Source organism: Uloborus diversus, chromosome 9 (assembly GCF_026930045.1).
Source record: "Uloborus diversus isolate 005 chromosome 9, Udiv.v.3.1, whole genome shotgun sequence".
Classification (NCBI taxonomy): domain Eukaryota; kingdom Metazoa; phylum Arthropoda; class Arachnida; order Araneae; family Uloboridae; genus Uloborus; species Uloborus diversus.
The window spans coordinates 79909592-79934568 of NC_072739.1; the positions used below are offsets into that span (position 1 = coordinate 79909592).

Here is a 24977-nt window from a genome sequence, read left to right on the forward strand (position 1 = left end):
TATTTGGTGGGGAAAAAAATCTCCAAAATTTCCATTGAAATAGAATAAAAATCCCCAAAATTATGTCAAAAGATTATTTAACATTTCGCAAGAAAAAATGAACCCTGCCAACCAAGTGTTTATTTATCTTAAGTGTATGCTGCATTTTTTAAACAAAAGTTCAAGTGTTTGCATTTTATCCTTTCTAAAATTTTACTTTGTTCTCTGATTTGTTGAAATTAGTCTTTGGCTAAGGCTTTTAAAATTTGGCTAATATTTTTTTAATTTGGTTAATCTACTGGTTAATATTTGAAATCCCTATCGTGGGCCCTATGCATTGTTTGCTATAATGCACCAAACAAAATTATTGTAAGCATTAAATTAGCTGACATTTCATATAAATGAATGTTTTAGTGTATTTAATTTCATAACAATATTTCTCCTTCTATAGAGTTTGTGGATTGAACGTACAACTCTGACAACAGCTTCTCAACTCCCTGGTATTTTGAGATGGTTTGAAGTTATCGAATGGCATGTTGTGGAGCTATCACCTATAACTCATGCGTGTGAAACTGTTGAGCATATGAACAAGGAATTGCGCAAACTCATTGCGCAATACACAGCAGAGCCTCGCCGTTCCATAAGTCCTTTGAGTATGAGGCTGCAGGGTGTGATAGAAGCTGCAGTCAATGGTGGCATTGCTAAGTATCAGGAGGCCTTTTTCACACTTGAATTCAGCCTTCAAAATCCAGAAGAAACACAAAAAATCATCAAATTAAAGTCTTTAATTTTAGAAAAGGTAGTTGTTTTGGCATTTTTAAAAGTTATTTAAAGAAGAAAATTTACCATTCAAAATTTATGCTTTAAGAATGCAGATTGTTGATATTGGAGTCTGCTTTGCTTTGCAAGTATTACTTAAATGCTCTAACTTTAGCTTAATAATCAGAGATTATGTACCAGAACTTAAAAATACTGGTATTGTTTATAAAAAATGTATGTTTTACGTTTAATTCAGTGTGTTTTGTTAAACTTTTTTAAAACTTCCTTATTAAAATTAAAAACTGCATCAAGTGTAATATTTTTCTGCATTAATCATCTTAGGTCAATTTAAAAAAAAAGAAGTTTTTTTTCCTCTGGTGTAAATCCAAAGAGATTTTAAACCATAAGTGGGGAGTATTATAAGTCATACAATGGAGGACTGTATGACTTATAATATATACCAAGAATTGTGTTTAGAGATGCCATTTTAAGTCCTCAAAAGTTATGTAGCTGTTAAACACATGTCGGATACTGCTCGACATATGGCCTTAATGGCAAATATTTAATATAAGACTGCAAGGGGTTAACCCTTAAAATAAATGTAAACTATTTACTTGGTTAAAGGTATGATTACTTTAGTGTAAGTTTATGCTGAGAAATTATGTGTTCTTTAATATGAGCTACTGTTTGACTGTGCTTGCATTCAACTGTTCAGAAGATAATTTTGTGTTGATATTTGTTTGCTATTCATCATCAAATATGTGTTTGCTTTAGGTACAAATATTAGAAGGAGGTCTTTCGCTTCATGGACGACTAGCACCCCCTGAAGTTATTCCTTTACACCGTCGCTTAGTTGATCGATTTTCTGTAATGAAGCAGTCAATCAGAGAAGTAGATTCTCCAAGTTTGACGTCGAGGTTCACCATGAACCGAAGAGGAGACTTACCACCCACCCCTGCCAATGAAAATGCAGATTATCGAAAGGCATCAATTGTGAAGTAAGTGTTTAGATTAGTAATTTGTTAATTCTTGTATTAGACTATCTGTTTTATGTATTACTAGAGGCACCCGCACGTTTTTGCCCGTAGTAGAAAATTAAAAGATCTTTTGGTTCGCCTGTATATTTACAAGTAATGTATGATGAATTTCTCGCCAATTAGCTTGCCCATGTTACAGTTCCTTTGTAATGATAACTTGGTAATTTACTCGTCCATCCTTTGATAATTTTGCTTGGGAAAATGTTCTTAAAATTGGAGTAGAAAAAGAACAAAATCGAATTTTCAAAAAATCGCTTCGAGATGCACACTCTCATGCTACAAACTATTTTTTGCCAAATTTCATGAAAATCAGCCAAACGGTCTAGGCGCTATGCACGTCACAGAGATCCTGACAGAGATCCAGACATCCTGACAGAGAGAGATCCAGACATCCTGACAGAGAGAGATCCAGACAAAGTGACTTTCAGCTTTATTATTAGTAAAGATAAATACACGAAAGTTTTTTTTTCCTCATAATGCTTTTTGTTTTGATGAAGGAGTTTTACTACCCTTTGTTTTTCTTATAAAACTATATGGTTGAGTATGGTAACTTTGTGACGTAATGAATGAGATGACTGACAGATAATGATTGATCTAAGAAATATATCTTTTCATGAACACACATAATGTTTGTCTGTCGTTATATTATGTAAATCTTCATATTGAAGTATGTACTGTATGTTTTGAAATATATATATATATATATATAATCAAATTTTGGTTTCTAGTCATTTTCTTTCATCTCTAAGTAAATTTTGCAGCTGATAGTTTAAAATATTCTTAGCAAATAACTTTTATATATTAGCAATCAGTAGTTAGCACGAAATCAAACATGAATCCTTAGTGCAATTTTAAAAAAGTAATTATTTATGTAAGTACTTTGTAATTGATAAAATGAAATGTCATCATTGCTTAAAACTTTATTAAAGGTATAACGAAGACAAGTAAACCTTTTTCTTGTGCTTTTATTTTCTGCTACTTGGTTGTTTTTTTTCTTTTTTTGTATTTTTAGTAGGGATAATACATAGTCATTTGTTTTAAATTTACTTACTTTAGCACTCCTCTACCTCCTTTGCCTTGTGATTCAACACGAAAACCAACTCTGGAACCTTGTGGCAGTAACAGATCTTCATCTTCAGGTTCAAGCATTTATGGTCACTTTTTCCCAGAAGGCTCGGATGAGGAAGAAATCTATACTCATCCTCCCAGTGATAAAAACATAGAGGTTAATATCCCGGTTTCTCCACTTTCTGCTGCTTTGCAACCCCCTCCTCTACCCAACAGACCAAGATCTGTAGCATTGCCTCCAGCTGTAGAGAAGGTAAATATTGATTTTCATTGAATTGTTATTAAGTGCAATACTTTTGTGCCAATCAATGTATAATATATTAATTTCTCTGATTTAAATGTTAATCTATGAAATATGATATATGGTCTCGTACAAATTTTTAAGTGGACTACAATGTTGAAAAAAAAAAAAAAATCTCCAAAATTTAAAGTTTAGTTTAAAAATTGTGCACTAAGTGTTTTATATTATTCCATTATTTAATTTACTGTAAAATTCATTTAAAATTTTGAACTTTTGATAGTGACTAAACCCATAAATCTAGCATTTTCCAAATGATATCCATGTCTTCCTTGGCATCAAAGAATTATTTCATCTTTTAAAAACTGCATTGCCAAAAACCAGGGCTGCGGAGTCGGAAGGAAAATGGCCGACTCCGACCCCGACTCTGACTCCTGGATTTTGAAACGTCCGACTCCGACTCCAACTCCGACTCCGGACTTTTTAAATTTTTTTTAATTGTATTTTTTTCAACTCCCTCTCTCCCTTCAGGGGAAGGGGGAAAACCTCTAAACAGAGATTGAAATATTAATTCCTTTTTATGAAACCCAAGACGCATACAACGTTAGAAATTCAATTTAAAAATCAAATTTTCCAATAGTTACGAGTTAAAAAGTAAGATGACATAAAAATCCCTTTTAAAAAAATTGAAAAGGATTGCCTGTAATTTGCCCCCCCCCTTAATGTCTAACAAATAGATATTAACCAAATCGTGTTCTTTCAATTTTTAAAAGCTGTAACTTGAGAGAAAAAAAAAGCTTTTTTTCTAAATCCAAGTTCTTGAGAGGGGGTGGTTTGCCCCGGGTGGCACCCATCTAGTAGATGACACCCAAAGTTAATTTCAGAGTTTATAAAAAATATAAATATTTTAATTTTAAAAATTTTCGTAAATATATTTTAAATTATATTTTATCAATAAAATTTTAACGAAAATAGGGCTTGTATACATCAGGAGCTTATTTTACACAAAATGCGGCGGTATACAAATTTGTACGAATAGCTTTTACTATACCTATATCTCTTCTTCGCTAAATTTTTAATTTAAATTTTATTGACTGCTTTAGAATTAACCTTAATATGAAGATTTTAAGATTAACTGCAATTATTGAGTGTTGTAATCAAGAAATCATTTACACTTATTTTGTTCTATCCTTTTTAGTGAGAGAAATTTATAGAAATAGTCTTATAAAAGAAAAAAACATTAAATTATTTCATCAGATCTTTTGGATTCGTGCTTTCGCTCCAGAACTTCTTTGAATTTGCCGATCACTCTTAAAAGTTTCAACCTTAGCTACGGGCTTTGACTTACTAATTTGTTACGTTTCCTTTACTACTTTATAACTGAGATCGAACAAAACAATATATATTTCTATTTTTATATGAAAGTGATTACTTGAAAATGTTAGGCAACAAAACCGTTCGCTGACAGTTGCTATTAGTTAAGTTAAAAAGCAAGCAAACTAGGGGACGGCTACAGAAAGTTCGGTAAGCACCCAAGCTAGCTGATTGCCATAATGGCAGTTATTTTCTCATTAGTATCTTCTTACACACGTAACCGAACCAATTGGTAGTCAATTTTTAAAAAATGCAAGGAGAGTTAATAAAAAGGAAAGAAAAAAAGAAGCCCGGAGTCGGAGTCGGCATGTGTTCTAACGACTCCGACTCCTTTATCCCAAAATCAGTCCGACTCCGACTCTTCGACTCCGACTCCGACTCCACAGCCCTGCCAAAAACGCAAACTTGGAGGTTTGCGTGCTTTATTCAGTGCTAAAACAAACATGGTAGAAGTGTGTATAAAATGAGAGACCTTATAACATTGTACAGTAGAAGACTGTTATAACGCACACCTTGGGACCAGAGCTTTTGCGTTATACAGGTTTTTGCATTATATAAGATTATTTCACAAATTTTGAAATTGATATTCAGAATATATCTATATATTAGCACTTCAGGATCTGCAATGATTATTGAAGCACTAATATTACTATTAGTCATTCACAAATAAGTATGTTTCACAATCAAAAGAAAGTGAATTATCCTGCACTTCTGCTAGCTTGATAGATTGCACAACAGCTGCATTTTCAAGAGCCATCTGATAGTTTCTTTTTACTGTGAACACTAATTTTCATTTTAAAACTTTGAATTAAGATGGAAAAATGAAAAACTGTTTTAAAATTTAATTTTCCTAACAATTTTTATGTTTGCAAAGCAAAACAGAGGGAGTTTTTTAACTTCAAAACTTATTGTTTACTTCTGAAAAGAGTGCGGTTTATAGAGAATTGCGTTATATAGGTCGGCATTATAACGGTCTTCTACTGTAGTATTAGTAGTGATGTCTGATGTTTGATTGTGTCATGCATGGCCACTAATGAAATCATATTCTTATTAACTAAATACAATAGAAGCATGAAGTTTGAAAGAAAATATAACTTATACAGTAAATAAACATTTTTGTATTGCTTAATCATATACAATCCATGAATTGTGTACCTCAGAGCTCTCACAGTCAAAAATGGGTATTTTCAGGTAATTACTGCATTGTATGTAGAATCCTATTCCACATTGAGCCATAGCAATGTAATTCTATAAAAATATTTTCTTCATAGTTATTTATAGTTATTTATAGTTCGAGAGGGCGCCTGTGATGCAGGGAGTGTTATTGCTGCTAATTTGATAAGTGTTTTTTTACTATAATTTTTCATTATTACTGTCTAGTTTTAGGTTTTTTACTTCACTTTATCATGTAATTTAGTTTTATTGTGTTTTGGGGGCTCATTTTTTGCTGTTATTGTATTCTTGAAGTGTTTTTGCATTTTTTGGAGCTAAGCCTAACATGTGGTGATCTCCTGGTTTTTTTATTTTGTGTGCTTTATTGGGTGTAGCAACTCTGTTTATTTACTGCTGTTTTTAGTATTTATTCTGTGTTTTTTTGCATTTTTATCTTTCTGTTTTGCCTTTTGGAACATATTCACTGAGTAGAATGGGTGTTATATGCATTATGAAAGAGGTAAAGAGTGGGAAGGGGGACAGGTGGATCTCTTGTGATTTATGTCATATGTTCTGCCTGTATAAGGGGGAAAATGAGTCTGTTTTTGAGGAGGATTATATTTGCACTAAATGTGCTGAACTCTCAGACTTAAGACTTAAGATGCTAGTTTTGGAAGCCCAGTCAGCATTAGGGTGTAGGCCAGTTGTAGAGGGTATAAATGTTCCAGAGATTCAGGGGGAAGTTTCAAATGAGGAGTTAGATTGGGAAACTAAGGGTGTAATTTTGGGGGACTCTATGGTAAGGGAGGTGGGTAACACAGTTGGGAGAGTAAAGCGTAAGGTGGCTAGGTGTTGTTTACCAGGGGCTAGGGTAAAAGACGTTAATATGGTTGCTGAAAAGAAGGGAGTATTGAATAAGGAGGACATGGTTACTTTGTGGGTGGGAACAAATGATGTAGGCCACAGTAAAAATGAGGAGTTTTCTAGGGAATGGGAATCCCTGTTGGATAAAGCAACCAGCTTTTCGACGAATGTCCAAGTGGTTGGTTTGCTTCCCAGGTATGGAGTGCATAGGAGCTGGCTAAATCAACGTGCGAGGTGTATGAACTTGCTACTGAAGTCAATTTGCGAAAAGCGCAGTATCAGGTTCATTGATGTATGGAGTCATTGTAAACGGGATTGGATTGCTAGGGATGGCCTGCATCTGAGCTCTACAGGGGTCAAAATGGTTAGTGGATTAATTTTAAGGGCTTTGGAGTCAAAAAACTAAGTTGGAATGGGGGGCATGGTTCAAGCATCAGGTATCGAGAAAATGAAATTTTTTTGGGTATTGCTAGAAATGGAAATAAAGTGACGAACAAAAGTAGTAATGTTAACAATTGTAATTTAGGAAATTTCAGGGTGTTAAATAAAAGCAACTTATGCATGCTTAAAGTTTTCTATACCAATGCTCGCAGTATTAGGAACAAGATGGATGAATTGAAAAGCATAGTTATGGATGAGAAGTTGGATGTTATTGGAATTACAGAGACATGGGCTACCGAATCTGATGCAGAGTTATTACATATTGCTGGGTATAATTTGTTCAGACAGGATAGAGTAGGTAAAAGAGGTGGTGGGGTTTTATTTTATGTTAGAGACAATTTTATTTGCAATGAATTGGTCATAAATGATAAGCCTACTGATATTGATATGGTTTGGCTGGAGTTGATGAGCAGTAAGGGCAAAAAGCTACGCTTTGGAAACATTTATAGGCCACCTAATTCAAACCAGGGACAAGATGAACAGATGTACCGTATTATTAGTGACATGTCCAGTAAGGGATCCGTTATCATAATGGGGGATTTCAATTTTCCGGGTATTGATTGGAATAATTTTTATCCTGGTAATGGCAAAGAAGAGGAATTTTTAAAAGTAATTGGTGACTGTTTCTTAGATCAAGTTGTAACTCAGGGAACTCGAGAGGAGGCCATTTTGGATTTTGTTTTTTGTGACATAGGTAGTTTTGTTCAGGGGTTGAGTGTAGGGGAGCATATTGGAGATAGTGATCATAACAGCATTAGGTTCCAGGTTAAATTTGAAGTGTGCAAAGATGATAATTTTAGGTTTGTGCCCAATTTCAGAAACACCGATTTTGTTGCACTTAGGCAGAGCTTGAAAGAGGTTTTTTCGTCAGGGTTGGAAAATAGCGACGTAGATCAGCAGTGGACGGAATTTAAGGATAAACTTGCTAAAACCGTTGGGGACTATGTTCCATTTAGGAGAAAAGGTGTTAGTACCAATATTTGGCCTATGTAGTTCTCCAGGAAGACTAAAGAAGCTCTTAATTATAAGCAAGCCACTTTTCGTAAGTTTAAAGAAACTGGTCAGAGTGCGGAGAGGCTCCAGTATGGTAAGGCAAGGCGAAATTTTAAGTATTTGGTACGGATTCAGAAAAGGGAATTGGAGCAAAGGCTGGCAGATGACATTGATGGGAACCCTAAGAGGTTTTTTGCTTACGCTAATTCTGGGAAAGCTCGAAACAGTCAAATTGGGCCTTTGGTTGATGAGTATGGAAATTTAATCCAAAACGATAGGGATATTGCAAATGTTCTAAATAACTTTTTTTCCAGTGTGTTTAACGATAACTGTATCTCAACAGTTGACACAAACAAGACACAAGCTATTATACAGCTTGAGGATTTTGTATTTTCCAGGGAGGAGGTTTTATTTCATTTGAAAAAGATTAAAGCAACTAAAGCTCCGGGACCAGATAATATCTATCCAAAAATTTTAGTTGAATGTGCAGAGGAATTAGTGGATGTTATTTTGAATATTTTCAATGCTTCTTATAACTCGGGGACGGTGCCAGAGGACTGGAAGCTGGCTAACAAAACGCCACTCTTTAAGAAGGGGTCTAAAGGTATTGCTGGGAATTATAGACCTGTAAGTTTGACTTCGGTGATTTGTAAGATTTTTGAAAGTTTGATCAAAATTAAGATCATGATGTTCTTAGAGACTAATAGTCTGTTGACTAGTTTGCAGTATGGTTTCAGGAAAGGTAAATCCTGTACTACTAATTTATTGCATTTCTACGACAAGGTTACCTCAGCTTTAGATAACAAAAATTGTGTGGATGTTGTTTATATTGATTTTCAAAAAGCTTTTGACAAGGTACCGCATGTTGCTCTTCTCAGCAAGTTAGCTGACATTGGAATAGGAGGAAAAACTTTACTTTGGGTTAGAAATTGGCTTACTGGTAGGAAGCAAAGAGTAGTTGTGAGAGGAAATCATTCTAATTGGAGTGATGTTTTAAGTGGGGTTCCTCAGGGATCAGTTTTAGGGCCTCTTTTGTTTATTATATTTATGAATGACATCAATGAAAATATTTCTGGAAGCATGAATTGTTTTGCTGACGATGTAAAAGTTATGGGGATTGTCGAAAATGAAGAACAAGTAAAACAGCTGCAAGAGGATTTAGATCATATTACTAAGTGGGCAGATAAATGGGGTATGGCAGTTAATGTAAGGAAATGTCAAGTGTTACACTTAGGTCATGGAAATAAGCGTATGAGATATCGTTTACAGGGTTCAGTCATAAATCAGGCAGAAAATGTTATGGATCTGGGTGTCTTTATAAATCAGGACTTCAAGTTTAGTCAACAGTGCAGTATTGCTAGTAACAAAGCCAACAAAATGCTTGGGTTCATCAATAGATCTATTTCAAACAAATCTAAGAAAGTTCTTCTGCCTTTATATAGGAGTTTAGTAAGACCTCATTTGGAGTATGCTGTTCAGTTTTGGTCGCCTTATCTGAAGAAAGATATTTTTGCATTGGAAAGGCTTCAAGGAAGGGTAACTAAATTAGTAAGGGGACTCTCAGATTTAGATTATGATACCAGACTTAATAGGCTTAACATGTATAGCCTGGAGCAAAGGAGAGTCAGAGGGGACATGATTCAGTTATTTAAATTTATCAAAATGAAAGATGTAAATATGGATTAAATTTTTGCGGGGAAAGCAGGACAAGGGGTCATTGTTTTAAGCTATTTAAATCTCAGGCTAACTTGGAAATCAGGAAAAACTACTACTTTAGCAGGGTCGTGGGCACTTGGAATAGCTTACCGGAAGAGGCGGTAATGAGCAAGGGAGTGGATAGCTTTAAGAGGGCCATTGATCTTCATTGGGGACGAATTAATTGACTAGGACCAGCCTAGCTGGGCCCAGAGCCTGTTGCTGGTCGTCACATTTGTATTTGTATTTGTATTTACCAGCGTTATGAGAGTGCAAGTCTTAATATTTGTATGCACCAAACAAACGTTGTTATGCTCTCCCACAATGCAGCAATAATGTGACTTGTGTTAGTCTGGCTTTAAGGTACAGAATTATCCATTAGCTTTTGTTAATGTTTCTTTCTTTCTTTGTAACTTATGCAATTGCCTCATAAAGGAGTTATATTTTTGTAGATTTGTAACGACAGAGCGAGGCCTCAAACATCTCCACCAAGAGATACTGTTGAAGACTATTCTCATCCAAGAGGATACCTATACAACCGACTCATCAGTCCAAACATTCCAGTCAAATGGTTGCAAACTCCTGATGGGGTTGATAAAATACTATCAATGAGTCCGAGTACTAGTCCAAAAGGTTCAGCAAGGAACAGTTGGTCAGAACAGAGTCTCCTTCAAGAGGAAGCACCACCTTTACCTCCTAGAGGTGAGTTATTTTTTTGGTCTTGCCATTTATGGTAATTATTTATCGTAATTTACATTTTCTTTATGAGAGGCTTAGAAAGGAGAAGGCCATCTTTTAAAAAAGCATTGATTTATTGCCAATATATGTACGTATAATAATACAGTAATGTCCCATTACAAAAGGCAAAAGATAAATATTTTTAAGGCATTAAGGATTAGGAATGAACAGAGTAAACTCTACCCTATTTAACAAATTTCAACATAGTGCACATGAATGACTCTATTGAGAAAAGAGCCAATTCTAACCCTTAAAAAGGGGACTGTATTAATTTTTCAATTTTTTTGCCTTAATAACAATGATTTTATCATTTATTTATTTTTAAGAAAGTGAATGTCTTTATTTCTTAAAAGTGCAAAGGGATATAGCTGAAACTTCTATAATTAATTTTCCAAACATATCAAGTATATGTACGCAAAGGAATAGGAAAGCTTGTTGATTTAAGCGTTTGTCAACTTACTTAGGTTTCAGAATTTCAATTATTAAAAAGTTTTCTTTAAAAAAAAAAAAAAAAAAATTATTATCAAATTTGAAAAGCTCTTGAGAAATAATCCATATTTTTTGAGAGAAACTAAGATGCTCAATCCATTTGCATGGGTTTGACATTTTTACACATATATTTGCACTTCATTCATTTCTAGAATTGGTAACCTGGAATCCTAATCTGAAGTATCAACTTTCTAAAACCATATTTTGTACCTGAAAAATAATGATTTGTACATGTACAAATAATTATTTTTGAAATAGAAGAAAACTTTTTGGAAATTGGTACTTCATATTCGAATGCATAATAGTTCCAGATATTCTAATATATAAGTATTAAAAGCCAAAACTTTAAAATCCAGAAATGAAGTACAAATATATGCGTAAAAATGTTGCATTGGTGCACATGTTTTGACTGAAGAACTTCTTGTTATTCAGGTTTATTAAGAAGAAAAGCCTGCTTGCACGTGTTCACAATAAATGTTTCATAGTTACTTCTTTCCTTTGAGAACTCCCCTGTGTACTTTTTGCCTCCAACCCTTTTCGTAAGACCGTTCCAACGATACGGGTTATGGAGGCCGACTGCATTGGGTGCAAGGTGGAATCCTCTCTAGAAGAGCTCTTTCCAAAAAAGGATTGATTGACCAAGTAATCTCAATGTAAATTTCTCAGAAATGGCCAAGGTGAAATATTTTTGAAAGAGCAAAAAAAACTAAAACAGAAAGTGGTTGCCGACTTACAGGGGTTCTTGTAAATGTGTGTCAAGTTGGAGAGTTTTTTTTCCCCATTTGAATTAGCACTGGTCCAACCACTGGAAAGCTAAATATCAACTTAACGGTGTCGTCGAGGCATCCACATGTTGAGTTATCAGAATTTCAGTGTATGTATATACCTATATAACGAATAAATACCTTTGTGTTGGAAAATTAAATGAATTAAATATCCAACGTTTTGATGCACAAAATGTTGGATTTGCAATTTTCGTGCGTCAAAACATTGGTTAATTGATTAGTTTAATACTAGCTGCATTGCCCGACTTTGCACGGTCTACCTCGAAAATAAAAATTATGTCAAGTGCGCATGTTCAACAATCAGGCTTCAAGTAGAGAAAAACAAATACTACGAAATTCCCCGTCAAAATAATCATTCTCAAAGAAAGAAAGCGGCAAGTTTCAAATTCCCAAAATAATTAAATGCAACCCTCCAAAAATATAACTAAAATCCTAAAAAAAAAAGAAAGAAGATAATTTGCCAAATAATAATCAAAAAGAGAAAATTTTACTCAAAAGGAAAACAAAATTTTATTTAGTCATAACCAAGAAAAAAAAGTGGCACCTTCTGAACGCTAATTTAAAATGAAATCGCACAAATGATAATTTTCCGATTTAAAATTTCTGTTCCATTAGGCTTAGCAGTGTTTTTTAATTTTTTCCCCCCGGTGATTTTACAGCCTTTTTTTTTTTGAAATTCAAAGGAAATGAATAAACCGACAGGTGTTTTTCGCGGGCTTTCGAATGGCGCCAAAATTGAACTGATCGGATAATTATTTCGGGTAGAAAGAGCCATTTAATGCCATTTTTGGGCCTTAAAATTTTAACGGTTTGGTTCTTTTTTAGCGTTTGAAAACCCCCTATATTCCTTCTCGTGTGCCCAAGTACCTCCCTGCCAAATTTGGTCAAGATCCGACGTAAACTGGATTTTATACGGAACATATAAACATACATACATATATATTCTTTGTTTTATTTATATAGATGTATATACCTATTGATTCTATGTCTGCTTTTTTTTTATAAAGGTAATGAGAAGCGAATGGTTTCGTCATGGACTGGTACTCCTCAAGCCGAGGAACCCAAACCAGCACTTCCCAGGAGACTAATGAAAAAGGTACTTGAAATTCAACATGCTCTACGGTTTTTCAAAATCACAGTATGTTCCATATCATACTAGTAATAAATGTGCAGTTTCTAATTTTAACTTTAATTTTGTGACAATCATAGGTTGTGGGTAAAAAAACGGGTCCATAAAAAGTTGTTGAGGATCTATAGTTGGGGCAAACCTAACTTTATAGTATTCTGAAGGCTACTAAGTCCTAATCACAGTATTACAACACTGCCATATTACATTTGCCCCTTCTATAAGTTTTCTTTTATCGGAATGATTACGGCACTTGGGATGCGGTTTTTGTAGTAGAAACTTGCTAGTAGTACTGACTGAAATTGAACTTTGCCTAAAAAACAGGGAGTGTTATAACATTTTGGCTTACACTGTATTAGTTTTTGGGAAAATAGATGTTTTATATTAAGTATTTAACTATATTATTATTACTTTTGTTTTGCTCTCAATTTCAGATTTTTTTAAAATCCTAATCTCGCTTTTTAGAAAGTTTCATATGCTTTCTTTAACAACTTCTATCTTTATGTATATCTTTAACAGCAGTAGGAAGAGGAATTTTTTATTACAGTTTTAAAATATTGAACATGTTTTTAGAATAAATATGTACAAATCAATCTGTTTAAATATGGTTATAAATGTACTCCTTTTAGACTGCTTTGTCTGCGATGTCACCACAGCCGAAAGATCTACATGTGCCAACAGTAGCCGATTCCCCAGAAATCCCTTCTCCTATGTTGACACCTGTGCCGATGACTCCTAGTCCTCTAGCAGAGTCTGTTCCATTCCAGGAAACAAATCACACACCTCCTCCTCTTCCGAACAAAAAAACTGTCATTGGTAGTAGTGGAAGTGGCAGCAATCCTCCATCTGTGACTGTAACTCCAAACCATTCTCCCATAAGAACTCCTGAATCAATGATCAGAAGCCAGTCGATACCGGCTGGGGTGATGCCTCTAATTCCACAGGAGGGTGAATTAGATGATGATGAAGTTTTGAACGATAGAGATGAATCTAGTAGTGTTTAACCTCATATTTGTAATGAGATCTGTGATTTTTTTAGTGTCGTGTGTTAGTATCCAGTCAAAAAACTTGAAAAGTTTGAAACCAAAAGAAGTGTACGCAAGATCTTATTTGGCATCTGGTAATGTCTAGCTAACTGCAGCTAGATTATAGTATGAAATGTTTTTTAAGTATTCAATCTGTTATTAGAATATACTCTGCAACAAGGATGCCCATATGAGAGGGAGGGATGTGTTTGATTTATAACGACTCGTCTTAAAGGGGGGGGGGGAGGCAGAATAAAAGCTAGAGATGAATGAAGACAGTACAAATATTTGAAAAGATATTTGTGTATTAGTGCAATATATAATTACGTAGTATTTTATTAAACTTGAAATTGTTCATTTCTAAACTAAAAATTAAATTCCAAGTTTGCTTTTGGCTTTTCTTTTAAATAACCTTGTGTAGTCGAACTTGCTTATAATAAGCTTTAATGGACACTCCCTATTGTGAACATCCCGATATTCTGAACATATTTTGATGGTCCCCGGTGAAGCTCCATTTTGAACACCCCAGTATTATGAACACTATTTTTAATCCCCGTTCATTCGCTACCTCTATACGCTGACCATCATGTAGGAGAAAGAAGGAGAGAACCCTAATAGCCTGAATCTCTTGGGTCTTGTAATAGCCTAAGGCAGCAGAGAATATTTCTCGTCCCCCTTGAAAGCTACCTAGCATGTGCGTAAGATTAAGAAATGACAGGTGTTATAACGGACAACAAGAAAGGAATGCCTGACCGCGCAGGGGCGGATCCAGACAGAATTCTCGGAGGGGGCCATTTGGAAAAATATGATGCTTTGTAAAATTTTTGAGTTTTACAAATATCAATATGGCTCACCTTTAGCCAAAGCATTTTTAAAGAATTTTCACTAGGCTTTTAACCTAAAAGCTGTAACCTTCCCAATAATTTTTCTCTTTTCTTAATAAACGTGTGCATATATCGTCGCCTCAAAGTGGTATTCCTGTAATCAGTACTGTGTTCTGAGGTGACTGCATAGGCCTTCTGATTCAAGAGGAAGCCGATATGAACCAACCGTAAGTATAATATTAACTCCGAAGTAAAGGGGTCCGGGGGTTTTCTCCCTCGGAAAATTTTCGAATTTATAGTCTTAAAAACGCATTTTAGATGATATTTGGTAATGTTAGTGAGAAGAGGTTCGGTGGCGCTCTCCTGCCTATTTTTCGAAATAGTAGCTCTAAGAATGAAGTTTTAAACGATCTTTGATGATCTTAGAGGGAGGAGAAATTTGAGGACCCATCTAAGGAAATTTTTCTGATTTGCAATCTTAGAAATGCTATTAACTGTCTTTCGTAGTATTAAGGGCTCGGGTGTGACCCCCCCCCTCCCCCCCCCACTCATTTTTCGAAATTGAAACCTTAAAAACGCAAACATTATCTCCAATAATGTTTTTTTAAAAAAAGAAGTTTGGGTTTTCTCTTGCGGATTTTTTTTTTTTTTGCCATTGTAGAGACAAAAACGCAGTTTAATACGATCTTTTGGTGATGATACTGGGGGAGAAATTCGAGAACTCACACCAAGAAATTTTTGTAATTGGCAGTTTTAAAGATGCATTCTAATAATCTTTGGTAATGGTAGGGGAGAAGAGGCTTAGAGCGCTCCCCCGAAATTGTTCGCAGGAAATTTTACTAGTTTACAGACGTAAAAACGCATTCTAGACTATCTTTGGTAAGGTTAGGGGGTTGAAGAGATTCTGAGGTCCACTCCCAAAATTTTTTCGAAATTGAACTCTATACATTGCAAATGTAGGCAATGCATGATTCATGAGTAACTTTTAGAGGACCGGCAATTTTTCGAAATTGAAGCCACAGAAACGTAATTCTTGAAGACTTTCAATGATGTTAGACAGGGAGTAGTTCTTCCCCGGAAACATTTTGAAACTCAAGCACTAAAAACAAAATTTATGTCGATCTTGAACGATGCTGGTGAAAATGAGGTGAGGGGGACCTTCCCCTGGAAACTTTTACAAATTATTTTTAAAACGTGGTTTGTAGACGACCTTTGGTAATATTAACAAGAGGAAGAGGAGTGGTTTGGAGGGTCCCATATTAAGAAGGAATGAAGAGTACTTACATAGCACTGTATAAAGCCAGGTAAAAACTTAAATCTAACTTTAACTTAATGCACAATCATTAAATGTACAACTTTTTATCGGACGCTTACTAACTTTTCTTTCCCACGTAGGGGAAGTAAACACATCAAACAAGACAAGCCCATTATGCTAAATGAACCCAAATGTTTGGTGTACACTTGATATTTTTGAAATTTTCGTGGGGCGGCCATGCTGGCATTGTTTCCATTCTCGTTAGACTTCACATGTATTACAATGATTTGTTTTTTTTTTTTTTCAATTTAAGCTAGGAAAGAGGGTTTAAAAACTATACTTGAAACTTCCTCAGTGTGATTTTATATCTCCCCGGCGTTGTTTTCATATTCTTGTTAGACTTCGAGGAACAAAAAGGATTTTTTTATATTTAGCTCTAAAAAATGTTTTTAACTATTTTTGAAACTTTATCAGGGTGGCCATGGCCTCCCTCTCATTGTTTTCCATTAGACTTTGTGTTATAAGGGACATTTTTTGCATTTTTGCTCAAAAAAAGGGGATTTTAACTGTTCTTGAAATTTTTTCGGAGGGGGGCCATGGCCCACTTCCTGGATCCGCCCATGTAACCGTGTGAATTACAGCTGTACTTTCACTTGAAATTTTCAGTGCCATGTGGAAAAGGAAGAATAGCTGTCACTACCTGATGTGTAGAACGATTAGGCTGAGCTTCGCCCAGAAGCTTTTCCACTTCTTAAACAACCTGATAACATGTACTCTGCCCAAGCATGCAAAACCAACTAAAACTACACATCTTTTTCAGACAATGTATCATTAATTGTTCTGTGTTCCCTCTTAATTGATTATTTATTGTTACGCTAAAGTTTTTGAATAAACAAAAAAGCAAATGAGATGAAAGAATTGTGTTTAGTTAGATATTGCATTAAACTCTATATGTAAACTCAACAAATAAATCATGTAACTGGCATGAGTCAGTGGGGGGGGGGGGGGGAAATTCAGTCTTTTAAGGCACATGTTAATTTACATGTTTTTTATCCATTCTCCCTCTACAGTGACCCCTCCCCCTACCATAACATCAACACTTTTGTTTGGTCCCATTGGTATTTAGAATAGAGAGAGTCCACTGTAATGAAGAAATCAGAAATACTTGGTGCAATATTAAGTCTGTGGGAGAATAGAACTCTCTTTTAATAATCTCTCTTCTAATGAAATCTCGTGATTTTTAAATTTCTCTTGACTTCCATCTCATCTTATCCTCTCTAGGCAAAATTCCTTTAACGTTCCAAAGTCAGCCAAAACTTACTTATGAGTCAAATACTAAGAACTAGTGATGACGCCCTTTTTTTTTCAAGTTGTCATGAAAAGAAGCATTTGAAAACTACAGTAGACCCTCATTTTATGCGTGGGGTACATTCCTTGGAAATGCCGCATAAATTAAGAATTAATATTAGTGTTAAATTATGGGTTATAGGTTTTGTAGATAAAAAAAATACTTCATTCTAGTGATGACTTATTGTATAATAAGTTTAATGTGTACTCATATCGATTTCTATGCACAGCATGCATAAAGAAAACGCAAATTAATTTAGTGTTTATGAAAAGATGCATTATGATAAGTCTTTTGGCAGTCAAGAATTTTCTCTGTAGTTCTTTGCAGAGCATCAAAGCATCCATGATCGCTTTTGTGATAGAATCTCCCTTCCATGATAGAATATTCCTTCACTAACAAATCAGAAAATCATTTCAATTACATGAAATACCACCTAATGCAGTTTCGTGCTAATAAGCACGAAACTGCAGTCCTTGACTGGAATTAACTGAGCTGGCGTTGTATTTTATGTATTTCTGCCTTAGCCCTGGCTATAGGGCGGAAACTTACTGAATATCATTTTAATTGTCAAGGAATGGCTCAAAATTTTCAGTGTTAACGTTATTGGTTCTGTATAATCGATGTCGGTATACTCGTTGCTTTTGTTCTCCTTTGTCACTCCTAAAAGCTCTTTTTTTCCAGTGAGTTCTGAACTGTGTGAGTTTAAAAACTTTGCTTCTCCAAAGAGCTATGGAACTAATCGCATAAAATGTCTCCAGTGGCCCAAGCTCGATTATTAGCATGCCAAAATGCACATTATTACGTGTGAGCTGAAATCTTGAGAATTGCGGCTGAAATTTCTTTTGAAAGAGGGGAAAATTATATATGTTTGCATTGTGTGCCACATCTGCGTAAAACCGAAACTCATCCGCATAAAATGAAATAAAGGTGTTAAATCTTAAACCCCGTAAAACAAGGTTTTACTGCATATATTTTTTGACTGATGCTCTCCAGCTCCTTCTGAAGATATTGTATCTCAAACTCCAGGTAAAGCAGAGGAAAAAAATAACGAAAGGTTTTACAATGGGAAGAATTCTAAGTTAAACCACTTGAACATAGTCAATGGCTTTTGATGTGCAGAAAACTTGAAACTTTTTTCTTTCTTTCTTTTTTTTTTTTTTTTTTTGAAGAAAAAGGAAGAGGCAGGATTTTTTTGTGCCATAAGCATTTCTTGAAAAATAAAAGCACAAGAGAGAACAAGGCAGCTCAAAGCAAACTAACCAATTTTTTGGTACTGTACAGAAATAAAAAACTGTGTATGAATTGTTTTTCTCGACCTGTTTTCTACTCTTACCCGAGCAAATATCCTAATCCTTTTTGGCTCATAAGCCAGTTCGACTGTCGTAACATTTTAAGATTATCTATTTTATGTATTTTACATAATTTCTTTCACCATAACTTTCAAGGGACCATTTTTATATGAAAAAATAATTATCTTCAGAATCAAATGCAAAAACGACATGAGATCTTTTAATAGAAAAGTTTAAAAATTTCTCAATACTTTTTATACAGCTACTGGAACAGGGGTTCAAATGTGCACATTTTCAAACATGAGAAATCTATGTAGGAAAAAACATAATGCTCAATTTTTGAAGCTTTGTTTGAAAATGCCTTATTTTCAGGAAATATTTTAAGTTCTCAACATATGTACTCTCTCCAAAAGGAAATAATTGATATGGGCACCCATGTTAAATCAACGGGAAGAAATTCAGTCTTCTCAGAAAAGTGTCAAAACAATCTTCAGATATGTGGTAGATATCAAAATGATTAATCTAGTCTTTGAAATTATCGTGTGCTTTAAAACTTGTGTTATGTAAAATTTCACTGTGGCAATTGCCAATGCATGATGACCAAATTTTTGTGAATAACGAGTGTATACGTTATGATTACCAAAGTACGTTTTTGATACTCATTTTGAATTTTGATCATACATGTCATTCAGAATTAATCATTCAAGGAGCAATATTTTGTATTATTCCTATGTTAAAAAAATGTGATGTCTTCAATGTTCACTTTGTTAGAAAACATTATCTGTTGTTTTCAAAAATATGTATTTTGTTTTATAGAGGAAAATTTTGCTGTATTTCAAGTCTTGACTGAGCTAAACCAGATTATTCATTGTCATTTTTTTTTGCTACCTACTTAATAGCTGCAAATGGATTTCCTGGTTTATTTAATATTTGTTGACAGCTGTAAATTATTGCAGTAATAATTTTCTTTCTATTTTAAATGATTTTTTATATTTTAAATGAGTGTTAAAATTCTATTCTTAGATTAATTTTTCTATATGGGTTCAGGTTCTACAAAACTAGTTTTAAGAGCTTATTTTCTCCCTTTTCATTCTGCATTCCAGACCAAGCTTTGAAACTATATTTGCTAGCCTTTTTTTCTTCTTAACTGATTTAATTGTGACAAAAAAAAAAAAAAAAAAAGATCTGGCTTCAATTTTCAATTATTATCAGCACAGATCAAGTTGAATAGTCTTAACCTCATAATATGCTTTCCCTCTGACATTAAAGCTAAATCAAACAGTATAAATGTTACATACTGGTATTCTTAGTTCAGCTTCCATTTCTCTTTATACAGGGTGGGGCAAAAGGTATGAATCGGTTTTGAACGGCCAGCTCTCAGCCTGCGGTGGTGCTGGAATAAGGGAAGGGGCCTTGTTATGCCATTTGAAACCATGGATCGGACGCAAGAGCATCGCAGGTTTGCTGTTAGAACTTTTTTTTGAGAATGGCTTTCTATTATCACCATGCAGAGGGGCCTTCTGACATAGATTTCCCAAGAATGCAAGGCACCATCTTACTGATGTGATCTTCAAAACTTAATGTAAAAAAACGAGATTGCATGGGCGCACATAAAGGGAGCATGTGGGGGATCGAGCCCCCCCTTAAAAAAAAGAATTTCCTTGCTCTTAGCACTTTCTTCTCCAGCCGTTAATGAATAAGTTATTAAAAATGTCTAATTTGAATGACTATAATCTGCCCCGAAATCAGTTTCCACGGGGGAAAATATCTGAGCCCCTCCTTACACCCATGTTAGCTGGTCTACTATATTGAACAATATAAACATAATTTCTGCAACTTGATTTGTTTTTGTCTTATATCCCTTTACAACCGATTCATATCTTTTGCCCCACCCCTGTACTACTTCCTCATCTTACCAAGTTTCAAATGAAACATTAAGATTGTTCAGAAGGCTTTTTGTAAGTTTACCAATTTTGATAAAATAATAGTAAATTTATTTAGAAGAAAATAACCTGGGAAGGGTGTCCGAAAAGTACTTGACACATTTAAAAAATTCATAGAAAACCAACAAATTGTCATATGAATTTGCGGTTTGCACCATAATACTTAACAGGTTCACGAGTTTTTATGACATCGAAAAAAAAAGGCATTTCGCAGCCAGGGTGTCAGTCAATGCTATGCTTGTAATTCTTCATTTAGTAATTTTCCTTCCTTTTTGCGTTTTCCCATGTGAACAAAAACAATTTAAAAATCTTCATTTTTTTTTTCGACATCATAAAAACTCTTGAACCTGTGAAGTATTATGGTGCAAACTGCAAATTCATATGACAATTTGTTGGTCTTCTATGAGTTTTTTAAATGTGTCAAGGACTTTTCGGACACCCTGAAAATCTTTCAAGACGATTCTCGAATTATTCAACAAGAGAAAAAAAGGATGGATAATAATAGCACCTTGAAAGTTCAGAACAAAAATCAAAATGTAAGTTCATGTTGGCATTGAATTTTAAGTGTACTGTGAAGTGAGCTATTTTAGTGCATGTTTTATTATATTTTTTGTATTCCTGACCCTATTTATAGCTTTTATTTCTCCTTGTGTTCATTCCTGCTAATAGTTTTTTTTTAAACATTATTTGCTTTGTTGAAATTGAATCTGTTTTATATGCTGTTGAATATGTATAATTGTGTAGCTATATTTTCATTAGGATTTTATGAAGTCAGTTTTAAACATTCCTGAATGGACTTTTATTGAATGTTATTGTCAAAAATAGAAATGAGTTCATCAAGTTTACAATTAAAAATATAAAGCTTCAATTGAATCTGTTTTAACTTCATTGGATTATTCAGTCTTTAATAACCATATCAATCCCTATTGAAACGTGTTCAAGTACGTCTAGCATCAAAAACCTCTCAATTTGGGTTAACATATTTGAAAATTTAGAATAAAATTTTAAACTTTTATCGATTGTATTTCTTTTCTCGAAGCATTTGTATTCTATTAAATCTGTAAACAATAATTAAAATAGCTCTTGTTTCACCTACAGAAGCTTTGTTAGCAAAAAAACAAACTTAAATTATAGAAAATAGTATATACAAGCCGAGGAGTCAGTCACCTTTCTCACCTTTTGAAAATTTGGTTACTTTTAGTCACCTTTTGCAACTTTTGTCACCTTTCTCGAAATGTCTTAGGATTTTTTTTATATATATAAATAAATCCTTGAAAAGTATCTGAATGATAGCTTTAACATTGAAATTAATTAAAAAAGTAGCATTAAATATGCCCCCCCCCCACCTTGTTGTTGTTTAAGAAAAATAGCTATGCTACCGGAAAATCCAGGAATTTTTTTTTATTGCTTGCAATTGCACCCTATGAGCAGAACCAGTCTTTCTATCCCCCTTCGACCGTTAGACACATTTTCCGCAAGTCTCGTCTAAACGCCATTTTGTTTCCTATCATGTTGCTGGCCATAGAGTGTTGTTCGACTAAAGTTCAGCTGTGCAATTTGTTTCGACACTTTGTTGAGTGAGCGGTCATCGAATGCAAGTTGTCTTCCGTGTTTATCAAATGGCGTCATCTGAAGTCTCTGAATCTCACGCTTATCTCTAGCCAGGCGTGTTACTTGCTTGTTTTACTGACTTCAAAAGTCTCGACTAAGCAGCCACAAGCGGTTCGATTTGAAAAAGGAGTGATGGGTTAAGGAGGCATGCCCCAATGTCTTCTTTGAGCGCGGAATAGTGAAAAGTTTTGGTTTGTGTTTATAGTTTCACTTTGTGTTTGCACAGAAATGGTTAGTTTGGGTTTTATTTTTGCTGCGCAAGTGCGAAGTGAACTTGGTCTGTGTAAACATTTCTTAACACTTCCTTTTTTGGTGTGTCTCAGAGAATCTCCAAAAATTTTTTTATGTTTCAATGCTTTATATGGCTAGTTCCAGTAAAAATAAAGCTTTTAGGAGCAGATGCTAGCTAAAAGCTTTATTTTATGTAATGGCGAGATTGATTTTATTAAAGTACGGTTTTAACATGGTTTGGTAATGTAATGATTTGGGTCTTCCACATTCATTTTAAAAAGCTGCTGATTTTATAAGTGGCGGTTAGTGTTTATTTATTGAACTGGAACAAAAAAACTGCTGTAAACCTATTTGAAACAAAATGCACTACGACAGTATTTTTGATAAATGTGATATTATTTTCCTAGATTCAATAAGGAATAAATTTTTAAAAAAAAAAAGAAAAATAAAAAAAAAACAACAGCCAACCAACGCATCTAAGGAATGAGTCTCGATTGAAAAAAAAACAAAAGTACCCTCACATTGTTATCTTTATCACCCCTATTTTTATCAAATCAGAAGAGACCATGACAGCATTCCTGCTTATTCGGCATTATTTTTTATTCCTAAGCCTGATAAGTTGGGGATTGTAAATTGACTAGGACCAGTCTAGTTGGGCCCAGAGCCTGTTGCTAGTCGTCAATTTTGTACTTGTATTTATTAATAATTTGATTTAACACTACATTTTTTACCTCCCATGGACCTGTCATGGAATATTTTCAGAGCTTGCTAAAAAAATAAAAAAAAAAACAAGAAAGAAAAAATCATGATCATTTTTAGGCATATGAAATGATATTTTCAGTTTCATACTTCAACATCATTTTATTTTTGCATTGTAAGTACAATTATTATTTTGTTAAAGTCTGATTTTTCAAATTGGTTTTCTCAGTTTTTTGAAAATGTCTCAAAATTTTTATTTTACTACTTCTAGCCCTATAATATTCATTTCCAAAATTGTAAAGAATTCTTTACAAGAAATATATAGGCTATTTTTATAAAAAGTCAGTAAAAAGGGATAATCCTTTTCTGTTTTTTGAGTTCTTAACAAATTGCTTTTTGGTCACCTTTTAGTTACCTTTACTTTCAAATTTGTCACCTTTCTCACTTTTTTTAAAGGCCATCAGCAGTCCTCGGCCTGTATATAGGAGTGTTAGAATTAAACATGCAACTTTAAATTATTTTGTTTTGCTTTGTACCCAGGGGTTAGTGGTCCAAAAATTTTGGGCTGACAATTCATTTGACCCTGGTGTTCTCCACTCTCCTATTATGTAACAAAAAAGGGACTAAAAGCATAGTCATGAAAACCGTTTTCCTAACAATTTAATAGTCTAATTTGTATACTTAAGCTCTAGGTTTACTAATAGAAGCTAATTCAGTTCATAACAAAACTTGATGAAAGCAACGGTTAGGGTTGCTTTTTCTTTTTTACATTATTTTCAACACCAACTCCTAAAATCATGCTTTTTTTCAAATATGTTAATACAAGAAGACTACATCACCATTCCTTTCAATAGTAGCTACATATTTAGTCCTAAATTGTATGGGTCTGAGAGTCTACAATGTTGCATATTGTAAGTGAAGAAAGTTTTATACAGTACAAATTGTATTATCTGTACCAATTTAAATAAATCTGAATAACTTTTTTTTTTGTAACATGAAGTTTTTCTATGTAGTGCATGTTATATTTATAAAATATATCAAGGAAATAATCATTGCTTAAAAAGCAGATATATCATGGGTCTGGCCAGAGGAAAATTCTGATAAACAAAAACGGATCTTTCAAATTGTCTATTGAAAGAGCAAATCTCAAATCAAAATAATGCAGTATATTTCTGTGTATGAAAACGATAATGTTTGAAACCTTTTTTAAAGTTAAATTAGAGAGATCAACGTATACAAAATCTGTTAATTTTGCAAAAAAAACTGCACTCGTGTGATACTCCTGCAAGCGATAAATGACTATTACTACTGCCAAATATAATGCTTGTTGTTGATTTCTTTGAAAGAAGTTAACAGCTGAGTCAGTTTGGTTTATAATTGGTGTTGTTGTAAACTTCTCTGGAAAAGCGTGGTCGTAAGCACTTTTCTCCCTGTTCATGATTTATTAAAACAATAATATACAGCGAGCTTCAGATAGGGTTACCAACTTCAAACTGATCTGAACTGAACCACTTAGCATCTGGTGTTTAACTGTTATTTTGGGAGAAAGTTATATGGGTTTGATGCTAAAAAGGATTTTTTTTTCTTTAAATACCTACATTTTGAAAAACGCAATCTTTTCACATCCGACATAATTTTATTTTATTCCCTTTTCAAGCTAACTTCGCTTTATGAGGATGCAAAAGTATTTTTGTAACAACGCTTGTTTCAAATTTTTAAAGCGGAATTCCATTTTCTTATAGGAGTCAAATTAAAATTCTGAATCAATGGATAATATTTTTTATTTTATTTTGCTTCAATTGTATCCAGATATTGTGTTTAACATAGGATAATAAAATGCAATTCTAAAGTAATTTTTATCAAAAATTTATTTTACAAGCCTTTTTATACTTTTGATGCCTTTACTTTGAGGATTGCAATCTCTTTGTATCCGCTATTAGAATCTGGTTTCTCGAAGTTTGGTACACCTTATTAAGAGGTAAACAAATAAAATATTTTTTTTGTAAAAGTCACA

At 33.9% G+C, this 24977-nt stretch overlaps 1 protein-coding gene across 1 annotated transcript in view; it reads left to right on the top strand.

Annotated features, from left to right (window-relative positions):
• LOC129230754 (dedicator of cytokinesis protein 3-like) overlaps window positions 1–13742 on the top strand; it is an 84726-nt gene extending 70984 nt beyond the window's left edge. The window contains exons 42-47 of the mRNA XM_054865189.1: window positions 431–778; window positions 1513–1736; window positions 2832–3096; window positions 10053–10302; window positions 12620–12708; window positions 13368–13742. Coding sequence (XP_054721164.1) covers window positions 431–778; window positions 1513–1736; window positions 2832–3096; window positions 10053–10302; window positions 12620–12708; window positions 13368–13742 — 1551 coding nt within the window. The remainder of the gene's footprint in view (window positions 1–430; window positions 779–1512; window positions 1737–2831; window positions 3097–10052; window positions 10303–12619; window positions 12709–13367) is intronic.
• The last annotated feature ends 11235 nt before the right edge of the window (window positions 13743–24977 follow it).